This window comes from Phalangium opilio, unplaced genomic scaffold (assembly GCF_054372755.1).
Source record: "Phalangium opilio isolate 3A_F unplaced genomic scaffold, DU_Popi_V2 ptg001170l_1, whole genome shotgun sequence".
NCBI classification, from domain to species: domain Eukaryota; kingdom Metazoa; phylum Arthropoda; class Arachnida; order Opiliones; family Phalangiidae; genus Phalangium; species Phalangium opilio.
Window position 1 is genome coordinate 865,128 of NW_028324255.1, and position 15,942 is coordinate 881,069.

Genomic DNA, 15,942 nt, shown 5'->3' on the forward strand with positions numbered 1-15,942 from the left:
AATTAAGATATTCAACTTTCAAGGCTAAAATGAACAGTGTAATAATTGAAATCATTTTCGAGATCTGTCTCAGGTTTCGTTTCATTTATGACTATTTATAAAGGACGTTCCTGGTATACGCTAGATGGTTTCTGACAGTGTTTTATACGGATAATAACATATTTAAACTAAATGAAGATCGTATGTGCCAGAATTAAGATATTCAACTTTCAAGGCTAAAATGAAGAGTGTAATAATTGAAATCATTTTGGAGAATCTACTCAGGTTTCCTTTCATTTATGACAAATTTATATGGACGTTCCCGGTATACGCTAGATGGTTTCAGACAGTGTTTTATACGGCTAATAACATATTTAAACTAAATGAAGATCGTATGTGCCAGAATTAAGATATTCAACTTTCAAGGCTAAAATGAACAGTGAAATAATTGAAATCATTTTCGAGATCTGTCTCAGGTTTCGTTTCATTTATGACTATTTATAAAGGACGTTCCTGGTATACGCTAGATGGTTTCTGACAGTGTTTTATACGGATAATAACATATTTAAACTAAATGAAGATCGTATGTGAAAGAATTAAGATATTCAACTTTCAAGGCTAAAATGAACAGTGTAATAATTGAAATCATTTTCGAGATCTGTCTCAGTTTTCGTTTCATTTATGACTATTTATAAAGGACGTTCCTGGTATACGCTAGATGGTTTCTGACAGTGTTTTATACGGGTAATAACATATTTAAACTAAATGAAGATCGTATGTGCCAGAAATAAGATATTCGTATAATAATCTGTAAATAAGGGCTGCTTTGACTTAGTTTCTTAGTAAGTTTACCAGTGATATTGAATATAAAATGAATAGAATTCAGCTTCACAAATGCCCAAAGAAAAAGTGCATCTTTCACGCTAAAACTTTGACTTTATTAATCTCGCACATGAAAAAAAAACATGGAAGTGATCCTAATTTTAGTGTTCGTTGTGGCCTTGAAAATTGTGAAATTGTTTATAAGAATTTAGGAAGTTACCGTAGTCACGTTTATAAAAAACACAAAAATGTTCTGAGAGACGACGCTCGCTTTGAAGAAATTAATCAAGTTAATATTGAAGGTATAGAAGTAGAAAATCTCTTGAATGTTGAAGAAAATTGCGAAGAAAATGTTGACGCACAACACAACGAAGATGTGAGAAATATGACGGCACCAGAAATAAGAGAGCTTATAATGAAGCTTTTGTTAAAATACAGAGAGAACCATTTACTTCCATATAGTGTGGTGGAAAATCTAACCAATGATCTCTTGAGCTTTTGCCTGGATATTTTAACATCACAGATTTCAGACATAATGGAAATACTTAGAGAAAGGCATATAGAGTTGGATGAAAACGTTCTTTCCAAAACTAAATGGAAATATCAGGAAGCTTTTCTTAGCGTAAATACAAAATACAAAATGACAGCATTTTGCTCGTCGAATTTAGGAATGGTTCAGCCTGTTCAATTTTCATTCACACATCCGACTGATGAGAATGCCAAAAACCATTACTTTCATTATGTACCTATTTTGAAAGTACTCGAACACATGTATGAGCAACCCGAAGAACGGTCGAGACACGCAAAGGAAAACTTAAACAATCCTGGAGAAATATCACACTTTACTGAAGGAAGCGTGTCACAGGAGGTAATATCAAATTATGGTGCTAATACCATGCAATTGCAAATTTATCTCGATGAATTTGAAGTGGCAAACCCCCTAGGATCAAAGAGGGGAAAAAACAAACTTATCGGATGTTACTTTTCACTATTAAATCGGAAGAACAAATATCGTTCCAAGTTAAGCGACATTCAGTTAGTTTTTCTGGCAAAATCTTGCAATGTGGATAAATATGGGTGGGACGAAGTTTTTCGGCCACTTTTATTCGATTTAAACGAACTATCAACAAAAGGATTGTACATCAAAAGTGAAAATAAGATTGTGAAAGGCTTTGCCACAATATTTTCTGGTGACAATTTGGGGCTTCACAAGCTCGGAGGCTTCAATCAAAACTTCAACTGCGGAAGAATCTGTCGCTTTTGTTTAATAGACTATTCAGAAATTAGTAATAACGTTAAGGAAAGTGATGTTATTTTAAGAACCATGGAAAGACATCTCTATCATTTGCAATGCTTAGAGCTGGATGATGCTGAAGGCTCAATTTATGGAGTTCGGTCAAAAAGTCCGTTACTGAAGCTAAAACATTTTGATATAACACAACAATTACCAGTAGACATTATGCATGATTTGCAAGAAGGCGTTATTCCAAAAATTTTGAAATTTTTACTTAATCATTTAATAACAATTGGCATCTTAGATTTAGACAAGATAAATCAACGAATTATCAATTTTCCCTACGGCAGAGTCGAAAGAAATCGTCCACAAATTCAAATAAGAAGCGCAATTCTTGGCAATTCCAACCTTAAAGGAACAGCAAGTGAAATGTTTTGCCTTTTTAGGTTATTACCGCTTTTGTTAGGCGAGCTGTGGCCAGAAAATGATGAGGTTTGTAAACTCTACTTGGAACTTCGAGAGATATGTGACTACTTGTTTGCCTCCAACATTGTAATGGGACATTTGCCTCTCTTAAATACTAAAATAACAAATTTTCTGAAAAATGTTAAAAGGATTTGTGGCGATAACTTTATGACACCTAAATTTCATTATATGGTGCATTACATTACCTGTTTAAAAAAATTTGGCCCCTTACGATACATTTCTTGCATTCGTTTCGAAAGCAAACACAATTATTTTAAGGAAATTTGCGAAGTAACAAATAATTTTAAAAACATAACACAGACCCTTTCAAAAAGACACCAGTTTTATCAATGCTATAACTGGCTAGTAGAAAAATCCCCTGGAATAGAAAAAACCTCATGTGGAATTTTAATTGACAAGACAGATTTGCCCATTGATTTACAGGGTTTGTTAGGTAATGAAATACCAAATAAACTATACTCCGTGCGTTTTGCTATTTACGACACTATAGAATATTGTGTGGGAAACCTTTTCGTTAATGATTTGGAAAACTCTAAAATAACATCTTTTTTTGAAATCAAGCACATTATTTCTTATAAAAATGAGCTGATACTTTGTGGGATAGTACTAAAAAAGCCATTTTTTATTAAAAGATTGCATGCCTATGAAATTCCTGTTTCAGCAGGGAATAATTATTCCTGGAAAATAATGAAAGCTGGTAAAGAAAAGAACTATCAAATGCTAAGCAAATATAATGTAAATGAAAAATTTTACGTTCCTCTTAAATTTGGAGTTTACTAATTTTATAAAAGTATTTTTAACCTCATCGAAGATCAACAAAGAGTTAAAATAATAAAATCATTGTAGTAAAAAAAAAGAAAAATAATAAAAACATTGTAGTGAAAAAAAAGAGAAAATTAATTTTGCTTGTAAATTGCTAAACTGAAATCAGTTATCTAAATCTTATTTATTAATATTGAAGAAAATGAACAAAATTTCATTTATTAATTTGAAATAAACATAAGTAAAATTTAGTTTATCACTACTAAATTTATTCATTATAAATGAAATTTAGTTTATCAATATTAAATTTATTCAATATAAATGAAATTTCGTTTATCAATTTTAAATTTATTCCATATAAAATAAATTTAGCTTATGTATATTAAATTAATTCAATACAAATGAAAAATTAATTTCTCACAATTAAATTTATTCAATATAAATGAATTTTAGTTTATCACTTTTAATTTGATTCAATATAAATAAAATGTATTTTTATAGAAAATTTTATTCTTCATTTAAAAAATCATGGTTGTATTAAAGAATTATTATATAGTTAATGAAATTAACTAGATTTCAGTGTAGACGATTAAATTAATTTTACCGTGTTTAAAGCTTTTTGATTTCATGTTAAAAAGCTTAGTTTTGGTTACCTAGTTTAAAAGTTTATCGTGATTTAATTTATAAAAAGTTCACAGATTTAAATAAATTATCTGCATGACAGCCTGCAAGAGCGTATCCAGCCGATGACCCAGGGGGAGGCAAGGTAATATGTGGAGGATTTGCCTCCCCCCTTTAACAATAGACTAATACATTTTTTAATATGGGGGCATGCCAGCTGCCCCTCCCTGCCCGCCCTTGGTATAGCCTGCATACATTCGTTAATTTTAGAATTAAACTTTAATTCATCGAAATTATCAAAGCTAACTATTACTTTTATCTAAATAATTTAAATATGATCTTAATTAATTATTAAATTTAATATCGTCCAAAGTCCTAAGTCGATTATAAATTGCTTATATTTTTGTTATATTTATAAACCATTATAGCAACCTAAAGAGTGTACTTAACACCCTAAAGAGTATACTGAACCTTCTAGAAGGTGTAGTAAAGGTGTGTACACCCTTTTGACTCCCTTATGAGACCCTTTTCACACCTTTTTAATTCCTCTAAAGGAGGCTTAACACCCTTTTAACACCACTTAAACACCCTATAACACCTTCTTTACACCCCTTTTTTTAAGAGTGTGACAGTGTTTTATACGGATAATAACATATTTAAACTAAATGAAGATCGTATGTGCCAGAATTAAGATATTCAACTTTCAAGGCTAAAATGAACAGTGTAATAATTGAAATCATTTTCGAGATCTGTCTCAGGTTTCGTTTCATTTATGACTATTTATAAAGGACGTTCCTGGTATACGCTAGATGGTTTCTGACAGTGTTTTATACGGATAATAACATATTTAAACTAAATGAAGATCGTATGTGCCAGAATTAAGATATTCAACTTTCAAGGCTAAAATGAAGAGTGTAATAATTGAAATCATTTTCGAGATCTGTCTCAGGTTTCGTTTCATTTATGACTATTTATAAAGGACGCTCCTGGTATACGCTAGATGGTTTCTGACAGTGTTTTTTACGGCTAATAACATATTTAAACTAAATGAAGATCGTATGTGCCAGAATTAAGATATTCAACTTTCAAGGCTAAAATGAAGAGTGTAATAATTGAAATCATTTTCGAGATCTGTCTCAGGTTTCGTTTCATTTATGACTATTTATAAAGGACGTTCCTGGTATACGCTAGATGGTTTCTGACAGCGTTTTTTACGGCTAATAACATATTTAAACTAAATGAAGATCGTATGTGCCAGAATTAAGATATTCAACTTTCAAGGCTAAAATGAACAGTGTAATAATTGAAATCATTTTCGAGATCTGTCTCAGGTTTCGTTTCATTTATGACTATTTATAAAGGACGTTCCTGGTATACGCTAGATGGTTTCTGACAGTGTTTTATACGGATAATAACATATTTAAACTAAATGAAGATCGTATGTGCCAGAATTAAGATATTCAACTTTCAAGGCTAAAATGAAGAGTGTAATGATTGAAATCATTTTCGAGATCTGTCTCAGGTTTCGTTTCATTTATGACTATTTATAAAGGACGCTCCTGGTATACGCTAGATGGTTTCTGACAGTGTTTTTTACGGCTAATAACATATTTAAACTAAATGAAGATCGTATGTGCCAGAATTAAGATATTCAACTTTCAAGGCTAAAATGAACAGTGTAATAATTGAAATCATTTTCGAGATCTGTCTCAGGTTTCGTTTCATTTATGACTATTTATAAAGGACGTTCCTGGTATACGCTAGATGGTTTCTGACAGTGTTTTATACGGATAATAACATATTTAAACTAAATGAAGATCGTATGTGCCAGAATTAAGATATTCAACTTTCAAGGCTAAAATGAACAGTGTAATAATTGAAATCATTTTCGAGATCTGTCTCAGGTTTCGTTTCATTTATGACTATTTATAAAGGACGTTCCTGGTATACGCTAGATGGTTTCTGACAGTGTTTTATACGGATAATAACATATTTAAACTAAATGAAGATCGTATGTGCCAGAATTAAGATATTCAACTTTCAAGGCTAAAATGAACAGTGTAATAATTGAAATCATTTTCGAGATCTGTCTCAGGTTTCGTTTCATTTATGACTATTTATAAAGGACGTTCCTGGTATACGCTAGATGGTTTCTGACAGTGTTTTATACGGATAATAACATATTTAAACTAAATGAAGATCGTATGTGCCAGAATTAAGATATTCAACTTTCAAGGCTAAAATGAACAGTGTAATAATTGAAATCATTTTCGAGATCTGTCTCAGGTTTCGTTTCATTTATGACTATTTATAAATGACGTTCCTGGTATACGCTAGATGGTTTCTGCACTCTTAAAAAAAAGGGTGTTTCTTGACACCCCAATGAGGACTTTCTCCTGCTACAAATACGTCACCTTTTGAGTACTTAATTAACACCTTTTCGATTCTGGAATAACACCCTTTCTGGTATTAAAGTATTCCTTTACAGGCTTAAAAGAACACTCCATTGTGTGGCTATATACACCCTATGGAGAGTAAATTTGCCTGTTTGAAGAAGGGTCAAAGACTTAAAACACCCTTAATGGTGTAATATTACCTATTTTAAGGAGTTTATTAACACCATTTAGAGTGTATATATACCTGTTTAAGGGTTGTTTTAAATCTCCTTAAGAGTGTAATATAACACGTTTTAAGGAGGTTTAAACACCCTTTAGAGTGTAATATAACACGTTTTAAGGAGGTTAAAACACCCTTTAGAGTGTAATATTACCTATTTTAAGGAAGTTAAAACACCCTTTAGAGTGTAATATTACCTATTTTAAGGAGTTTATTTACACCTTTTAGAGTGTATATATACCTGTTTAAGGGTTGCTTTAAATCTCCTTAAGAGTGTAATATAACACGTTTTAAGGAGGTTAAAAACACCCTTTAGAGTGTAGTATTACCTATTTTAAGGAGTTTATTAACACCTTTTAGAGTGTAATAGTACCGGTTTTAAGGAGGGTATTAACACCTCTTGAAGTGGCAATAATCTACTAATTAAATTTATAAAACAGATTTCTTTAATTCAATCCAAAATTAAACACTTAATTTTTTTACATTTTACATTTTTTTCGTAAATTGACTTTACATTGCGTGCCATGCAAAGTAGAAATCGCAGTCAGCAATGACTGACTACGATTACTATTGTTCATGCCCAATAATTCAGTTTTAATTAATGCAAGGCACTTAGCAATTTTGTTTGCATATGCAATGTTGAACACCCAATAGGAACTGAACCATATGCAAATAGCAGTTATAAAATTATTGGTTTCAAGAAACCTTTCTGAATCAATATGTATGTAAAAATTTTTTGCACTTATTATTTCCTTACCCCTAAAAACTATGACTGGTTCAGTCGGTATTTGGGTTTCAGTACTGTTTTGATTTAAAAAAACCCTATTGTGATGCTCCTTGACAAAGCTAGGAAGCAATAAAAAGGACCCTATCAACTTCTTTTCTTTCTTGCGTGACTCGTCTATTTCCTCATTTACTTCTGAAACTAGTGAAGTTTTTAAACCCTTTGCAATAGGCGGTGAATTATTCCAAATTTTATCAGTTAAGTCCGTCAAAGACGTTTTAAGCTTCTTCTCTATATCAACTTTGGTTATGCGATGAAACTCCAGTAAAAGCTATATCACAGGAAAAATTATTTTAAAAACAAATGAAAATATAAGTAATTTAGGTCGAATTAAACTAAAGAGTTATGAGTTGGTTCTGTCGCGATTAAGCGTGGCAAATCTCCAAACCTGGTTATTATCCTGAAGAGCTGGATAGTGTTCCAATATTACTTCTAAATTTTTTCCTTCTTTGATTTCGGCAAATCTTTCAGCAAATGTTTTATCCATCTTGCTGTTGATAATCCTGAAGTCAGGAGCAGTTTTTTTAAGTTCTTCTATCATTCGTTTTCTGTGCGCTTTAATACTCCTTTCATCTTCAAAAAATTGTACACTCTGGAAAATATATATTAATAAATTTAACTGTAACTATTGAACTTTTGTAAAAATACATTATCTAAACCAAAAAGCACTCACAGAATTAAGAGCCTTGTCTGGAGAGGCTGTGACGCCAGATGTTGGAGAAGCTGTGACGTCAGATGTTGGAGAAGCTGTGACACCAGATGCTGGAGAAGCTGTGACGCCAAATGATGGACAAACGCGAGGAGAAATGTCTGAGCCAAGATTCATGTCCTCGATGTCTAATTCACGTTCATTCATATGAATAAAAGATAGTGGCCTCTTAGTCAGTTCTGTAAGAGATGATACTGTTAAACTGGTTTCTCTGACTGTGGCAGTAACTATAGCAGCAGTTGTAACACCTTTATCAGCTGTATCTTTTCTATTTTTAGATTTTCCATTCAACTTTCCCGCATACTTTTTCCTTTTTTCTTCCACGTCTGGAATGTCTTTAAGTTTTCTCCGAAAATTTTTAAATTTGTTCTTCAACAGGCTCTGCCATTTTTTCTACATGAAAAAACAGTTAATTACATTGAAATGTTACCACAGCTTCATACTCACTCCTTCGCCCAAATGTGGATACTCTCTTACTAGTTTTTCTCCGACAATTAAGTATGAAGGTATATAACTAGAAAAAAATATTAGTAAAATAATTTATTTGTAAGGGAAGATAAATAGAATACCTAATAAATTGGAAATGGCATCAACTTGTTTAATTTTTAAACTATGCTAAACCTAATGCTTGACACTTACACAGAATATACATCAATTAAGCTGTGATAGAGAACATTGACTATTCCTCTATCCATGTTTTTTCTTTCCTCTTCATTTGAAGAATCATATTTCTCCTTGTCGATGAAGTATTTTGGTATTTCCGGTAACTTATATTCAATGGCGAATTTTGATCTAGATAGTTTCTCTGCTTCTATTATTTTCTTTTCATTGCTAACAACACTAAAAATAAAAGTCTCAATAACTTATAAAAATTGAATCTTTTAAAAATAAGTTACCAGCACTCCTGCTGTTCCTCATCCGAAAGCTCTTCAACCTAAATTAATGAATATACAAATTTCAGTTATATAAATTAAGAGATTATTAATGATATTGGGATTTACATCTGTATTCCTAGATTCACTTGAGTCAAGACAAAGTTTTTTCTTTGGGTTTTCACTTCTTACATCAACATTTTCCTTTGAGAATTATATTAGGCTCTAGTAAAATTAACATTGTCTTTCCTTTAAATTAATTACGTACCACAACTTTTATTATCATTTTATCTCTGATAATGCAGTCACTGTCCAAGTCAACGTCTTGTCCAAAATCTTCATCATACGTCTTAAAATATTCAAACATTTAAGTCTTAATAGTTTCGTTTCAGATTTAATGTAGTAAAGATAGTTTCAAATTTATATGAAATAGTTCGTACCATACTAAGTTTGCAATACCAAAAATTATTTGACTATATATAGGATGCAAAACGTGTTCAAATAATAAGGGGAAAGAACATGGCCCGATTGTTATGAAGTTGTATATGGGAACACTGCGCGTGCCCAGTAGGGGGGCTACACAGAGGTAAGAGATAGGAAGTAGAAACCGCGTGGATTGAACATAAGTTAACTGGCGTCAATACGAGTTTATCATTCTCGCAGCTAACCACCAGGGCTTTACCTCTGTTCAAGAGGAGTTAACTTAATCGCCAAAATTGAGGCGGATTGATACATTATGTTTAATCGTATAGGAAAAAAAGTTGTAGTTGCAAACTATTTAAAACAAAAATTTATCTGTTTACACATGTTTTAGTTGGAGCCCAGTTACAGCAACGGCCTTTTGAGTTATAAAATAACAATTTTATTTCTGATGTTTCAGTCCTTATATTTTTATATATTTGAAACTCTTTTAAGAAATAAATTTATAAAATCTTACCTGAAATTCGACTCGGCTTAAATTCAAATCCTTGAAAATGGAATTTTCTAAAATACACTCTTTTAAATGGTCCAAACTTGAATCTCCCTCATTGTTCAATTTGTTTAATTTTAACTTTTTTTTACTATTTCCAACACAAATAAGACACGTAATATATGAAGGCATTATTTCTTAAACTTAAAACCAAACTACACGGAACACGGGCCGATAGGTTTTTCGATGATTCGCGCTTTTCCGTTGTTTTGTACAAAATGGAGCCTGGAACTTGGTATGGTAACAAAACTTACAAAAAGGGAAGATTTCGGGGAAAAGAGTCCTGGCAGTTCCCTTTAATAAGGGAACAAGGGGATCCAGATATAAACGTGAAGCAGAGAGGTAAAAAATAGCGGCGGCGGTGCGGCCGCTATGTTCTACTTCGTTACATGGAACCATGTGTACGGATTGAAAGAAAAATCTGGGGGGCGCCCCATGCGGTATAGGTGAGTGAACTGATAAGCGAAAGGGTTTTTTGGTGAGGGTACAGGGCTGCCATACAAGACTTTTGTAAGCGTGCTTTGCTAAATGATACAATATTCGGAAAAGTTCAATACTTAAAATTAAAGTGTTTTAACTATTTGAAAATACAATATTTTGCAGTAGTGGCTGAGTTAATTTTAAAGTTCTGAACTACTCTTTTTATCCAGTGTAAAATAATAATATAAGTCAGCAAAGCTGGCAGACCTGTTTCAGGAAAAAAACAGAAACGAGCTCGAACGAAGGCCAAGCCGCCAAGGCCATTAGTCAGCTGTTACCAAAGGATAGGGTAAAGAGTCCATGCTTTTCAGTGACGTCAGATCAGCTGGTCTTGTCTGTATCGTTCTGGTTTAGGCCTTAGTGAGGTTTCGTATAATAATCTGTAAATAAGGGCTGCTTTGACTTAGTTTCTTAGTAAGTTTACCAGTGATATTGAATATAAAATGAATAGAATTCAGCTTCACAAATGCCCAAAGAAAAAGTGCATCTTTCACGCTAAAACTTTGACTTTATTAATCTCGCACATGAAAAAAAAACATGGAAGTGATCCTAATTTTAGTGTTCGTTGTGGCCTTGAAAATTGTGAAATTGTTTATAAGAATTTAGGAAGTTACCGTAGTCACGTTTATAAAAAACACAAAAATGTTCTGAGAGACGACGCTCGCTTTGAAGAAATTAATCAAGTTAATATTGAAGGTATAGAAGTAGAAAATCTCTTGAATGTTGAAGAAAATTGCGAAGAAAATGTTGACGCACAACACAACGAAGATGTGAGAAATATGACGGCACCAGAAATAAGAGAGCTTATAATGAAGCTTTTGTTAAAATACAGAGAGAACCATTTACTTCCATATAGTGTGGTGGAAAATCTAACCAATGATCTCTTGAGCTTTTGCCTGGATATTTTAACATCACAGATTTCAGACATAATGGAAATACTTAGAGAAAGGCATATAGAGTTGGATGAAAACGTTCTTTCCAAAACTAAATGGAAATATCAGGAAGCTTTTCTTAGCGTAAATACAAAATACAAAATGACAGCATTTTGCTCGTCGAATTTAGGAATGGTTCAGCCTGTTCAATTTTCATTCACACATCCGACTGATGAGAATGCCAAAAACCATTACTTTCATTATGTACCTATTTTGAAAGTACTCGAACACATGTATGAGCAACCCGAAGAACGGTCGAGACACGCAAAGGAAAACTTAAACAATCCTGGAGAAATATCACACTTTACTGAAGGAAGCGTGTCACAGGAGGTAATATCAAATTATGGTGCTAATACCATGCAATTGCAAATTTATCTCGATGAATTTGAAGTGGCAAACCCCCTAGGATCAAAGAGGGGAAAAAACAAACTTATCGGATGTTACTTTTCACTATTAAATCGGAAGAACAAATATCGTTCCAAGTTAAGCGACATTCAGTTAGTTTTTCTGGCAAAATCTTGCAATGTGGATAAATATGGGTGGGACGAAGTTTTTCGGCCACTTTTATTCGATTTAAACGAACTATCAACAAAAGGATTGTACATCAAAAGTGAAAATAAGATTGTGAAAGGCTTTGCCACAATATTTTCTGGTGACAATTTGGGGCTTCACAAGCTCGGAGGCTTCAATCAAAACTTCAACTGCGGAAGAATCTGTCGCTTTTGTTTAATAGACTATTCAGAAATTAGTAATAACGTTAAGGAAAGTGATGTTATTTTAAGAACCATGGAAAGACATCTCTATCATTTGCAATGCTTAGAGCTGGATGATGCTGAAGGCTCAATTTATGGAGTTCGGTCAAAAAGTCCGTTACTGAAGCTAAAACATTTTGATATAACACAACAATTACCAGTAGACATTATGCATGATTTGCAAGAAGGCGTTATTCCAAAAATTTTGAAATTTTTACTTAATCATTTAATAACAATTGGCATCTTAGATTTAGACAAGATAAATCAACGAATTATCAATTTTCCCTACGGCAGAGTCGAAAGAAATCGTCCACAAATTCAAATAAGAAGCGCAATTCTTGGCAATTCCAACCTTAAAGGAACAGCAAGTGAAATGTTTTGCCTTTTTAGGTTATTACCGCTTTTGTTAGGCGAGCTGTGGCCAGAAAATGATGAGGTTTGTAAACTCTACTTGGAACTTCGAGAGATATGTGACTACTTGTTTGCCTCCAACATTGTAATGGGACATTTGCCTCTCTTAAATACTAAAATAACAAATTTTCTGAAAAATGTTAAAAGGATTTGTGGCGATAACTTTATGACACCTAAATTTCATTATATGGTGCATTACATTACCTGTTTAAAAAAATTTGGCCCCTTACGATACATTTCTTGCATTCGTTTCGAAAGCAAACACAATTATTTTAAGGAAATTTGCGAAGTAACAAATAATTTTAAAAACATAACACAGACCCTTTCAAAAAGACACCAGTTTTATCAATGCTATAACTGGCTAGTAGAAAAATCCCCTGGAATAGAAAAAACCTCATGTGGAATTTTAATTGACAAGACAGATTTGCCCATTGATTTACAGGGTTTGTTAGGTAATGAAATACCAAATAAACTATACTCCGTGCGTTTTGCTATTTACGACACTATAGAATATTGTGTGGGAAACCTTTTCGTTAATGATTTGGAAAACTCTAAAATAACATCTTTTTTTGAAATCAAGCACATTATTTCTTATAAAAATGAGCTGATACTTTGTGGGATAGTACTAAAAAAGCCATTTTTTATTAAAAGATTGCATGCCTATGAAATTCCTGTTTCAGCAGGGAATAATTATTCCTGGAAAATAATGAAAGCTGGTAAAGAAAAGAACTATCAAATGCTAAGCAAATATAATGTAAATGAAAAATTTTACGTTCCTCTTAAATTTGGAGTTTACTAATTTTATAAAAGTATTTTTAACCTCATCGAAGATCAACAAAGAGTTAAAATAATAAAATCATTGTAGTAAAAAAAAAGAAAAATAATAAAAACATTGTAGTGAAAAAAAAGAGAAAATTAATTTTGCTTGTAAATTGCTAAACTGAAATCAGTTATCTAAATCTTATTTATTAATATTGAAGAAAATGAACAAAATTTCATTTATTAATTTGAAATAAACATAAGTAAAATTTAGTTTATCACTACTAAATTTATTCATTATAAATGAAATTTAGTTTATCAATATTAAATTTATTCAATATAAATGAAATTTCGTTTATCAATTTTAAATTTATTCCATATAAAATAAATTTAGCTTATGTATATTAAATTAATTCAATACAAATGAAAAATTAATTTCTCACAATTAAATTTATTCAATATAAATGAATTTTAGTTTATCACTTTTAATTTGATTCAATATAAATAAAATGTATTTTTATAGAAAATTTTATTCTTCATTTAAAAAATCATGGTTGTATTAAAGAATTATTATATAGTTAATGAAATTAACTAGATTTCAGTGTAGACGATTAAATTAATTTTACCGTGTTTAAAGCTTTTTGATTTCATGTTAAAAAGCTTAGTTTTGGTTACCTAGTTTAAAAGTTTATCGTGATTTAATTTATAAAAAGTTCACAGATTTAAATAAATTATCTGCATGACAGCCTGCAAGAGCGTATCCAGCCGATGACCCAGGGGGAGGCAAGGTAATATGTGGAGGATTTGCCTCCCCCCTTTAACAATAGACTAATACATTTTTTAATATGGGGGCATGCCAGCTGCCCCTCCCTGCCCGCCCTTGGTATAGCCTGCATACATTCGTTAATTTTAGAATTAAACTTTAATTCATCGAAATTATCAAAGCTAACTATTACTTTTATCTAAATAATTTAAATATGATCTTAATTAATTATTAAATTTAATATCGTCCAAAGTCCTAAGTCGATTATAAATTGCTTATATTTTTGTTATATTTATAAACCATTATAGCAACCTAAAGAGTGTACTTAACACCCTAAAGAGTATACTGAACCTTCTAGAAGGTGTAGTAAAGGTGTGTACACCCTTTTGACTCCCTTATGAGACCCTTTTCACACCTTTTTAATTCCTCTAAAGGAGGCTTAACACCCTTTTAACACCACTTAAACACCCTATAACACCTTCTTTACACCCCTTTTTTTAAGAGTGTGACAGTGTTTTATACGGATAATAACATATTTAAACTAAATGAAGATCGTATGTGCCAGAATTAAGATATTCAACTTTCAAGGCTAAAATGAACAGTGTAATAATTGAAATCATTTTCGAGATCTGTCTCAGGTTTCGTTTCATTTATGACTATTTATAAAGGACGTTCCTGGTATACGCTAGATGGTTTCTGACAGTGTTTTATACGGATAATAACATATTTAAACTAAATGAAGATCGTATGTGCCAGAATTAAGATATTCAACTTTCAAGGCTAAAATGAAGAGTGTAATAATTGAAATCATTTTCGAGATCTGTCTCAGGTTTCGTTTCATTTATGACTATTTATAAAGGACGCTCCTGGTATACGCTAGATGGTTTCTGACAGTGTTTTTTACGGCTAATAACATATTTAAACTAAATGAAGATCGTATGTGCCAGAATTAAGATATTCAACTTTCAAGGCTAAAATGAAGAGTGTAATAATTGAAATCATTTTCGAGATCTGTCTCAGGTTTCGTTTCATTTATGACTATTTATAAAGGACGTTCCTGGTATACGCTAGATGGTTTCTGACAGCGTTTTTTACGGCTAATAACATATTTAAACTAAATGAAGATCGTATGTGCCAGAATTAAGATATTCAACTTTCAAGGCTAAAATGAACAGTGTAATAATTGAAATCATTTTCGAGATCTGTCTCAGGTTTCGTTTCATTTATGACTATTTATAAAGGACGTTCCTGGTATACGCTAGATGGTTTCTGACAGTGTTTTATACGGATAATAACATATTTAAACTAAATGAAGATCGTATGTGCCAGAATTAAGATATTCAACTTTCAAGGCTAAAATGAAGAGTGTAATGATTGAAATCATTTTCGAGATCTGTCTCAGGTTTCGTTTCATTTATGACTATTTATAAAGGACGCTCCTGGTATACGCTAGATGGTTTCTGACAGTGTTTTTTACGGCTAATAACATATTTAAACTAAATGAAGATCGTATGTGCCAGAATTAAGATATTCAACTTTCAAGGCTAAAATGAACAGTGTAATAATTGAAATCATTTTCGAGATCTGTCTCAGGTTTCGTTTCATTTATGACTATTTATAAAGGACGTTCCTGGTATACGCTAGATGGTTTCTGACAGTGTTTTATACGGATAATAACATATTTAAACTAAATGAAGATCGTATGTGCCAGAATTAAGATATTCAACTTTCAAGGCTAAAATGAACAGTGTAATAATTGAAATCATTTTCGAGATCTGTCTCAGGTTTCGTTTCATTTATGACTATTTATAAAGGACGTTCCTGGTATACGCTAGATGGTTTCTGACAGTGTTTTATACGGATAATAACATATTTAAACTAAATGAAGATCGTATGTGCCAGAATTAAGATATTCAACTTTCAAGGCTAAAATGAACAGTGTAATAATTGAAATCATTTTCGAGATCTGTCTCAGGTTTCGTTTCATTTA

At 31.8% G+C, this 15,942-nt stretch overlaps 3 protein-coding genes across 3 annotated transcripts; 2 read left to right on the plus strand and 1 right to left on the minus strand.

Annotated features, from left to right (window-relative positions):
* The first annotated feature begins 850 nt into the window (after window positions 1–850).
* On the plus strand, window positions 851–2,664 carry LOC149584024 (uncharacterized). Its single transcript, XM_089863289.1, has 2 exons — window positions 851–2,587; window positions 2,650–2,664. Exons 1-2 carry the CDS (start codon window positions 851–853, stop codon window positions 2,662–2,664), a joined length of 1,752 nt encoding a protein of 583 aa, XP_089719415.1.
* Window positions 2,665–6,948: 4,284 nt separating this feature from the next.
* On the minus strand, window positions 6,949–10,445 carry LOC149584025 (uncharacterized). The gene is made up of 10 exons (XM_089863290.1): window positions 9,823–10,445; window positions 9,154–9,234; window positions 9,015–9,089; window positions 8,910–8,947; window positions 8,653–8,853; window positions 8,461–8,527; window positions 8,262–8,406; window positions 7,978–8,192; window positions 7,693–7,896; window positions 6,949–7,575 (listed from the first exon to the last, which is right to left on the minus strand). Exons 1-10 carry the CDS (start codon window positions 9,985–9,987, stop codon window positions 7,000–7,002), a joined length of 1,767 nt encoding a protein of 588 aa, XP_089719416.1. The 5' UTR covers window positions 9,988–10,445; the 3' UTR covers window positions 6,949–6,999.
* A 333-nt stretch (window positions 10,446–10,778) lies between these two features.
* LOC149584026 (uncharacterized) lies at window positions 10,779–12,592 on the plus strand. The gene is made up of 2 exons (XM_089863292.1): window positions 10,779–12,515; window positions 12,578–12,592. Exons 1-2 carry the CDS (start codon window positions 10,779–10,781, stop codon window positions 12,590–12,592), a joined length of 1,752 nt encoding a protein of 583 aa, XP_089719418.1.
* The last annotated feature ends 3,350 nt before the right edge of the window (window positions 12,593–15,942 follow it).

Bases quoted from the DNA above. Each gene is read 5' to 3' on its own strand.
- LOC149584024 (XM_089863289.1), top strand. From the start codon at position 851: ATGAATAGAATTCAGCTTCACAAATGCCCAAAGAAAAAGTGCATCTTT.
- LOC149584025 (XM_089863290.1), bottom strand. From the start codon at position 9,987: ATGCCTTCATATATTACGTGTCTTATTTGTGTTGGAAATAGTAAAAAA. The intron at 9,090-9,153 runs GTACGTAATTAA...TAATTCTCAAAG, and splicing joins AAATGATAATAAAAGTTGTG to GAAAATGTTGATGTAAGAAG. The intron at 7,897-7,977 runs GTGAGTGCTTTT...TATATTTTCCAG, and splicing joins CAGACAAGGCTCTTAATTCT to AGTGTACAATTTTTTGAAGA.
- LOC149584026 (XM_089863292.1), top strand. From the start codon at position 10,779: ATGAATAGAATTCAGCTTCACAAATGCCCAAAGAAAAAGTGCATCTTT.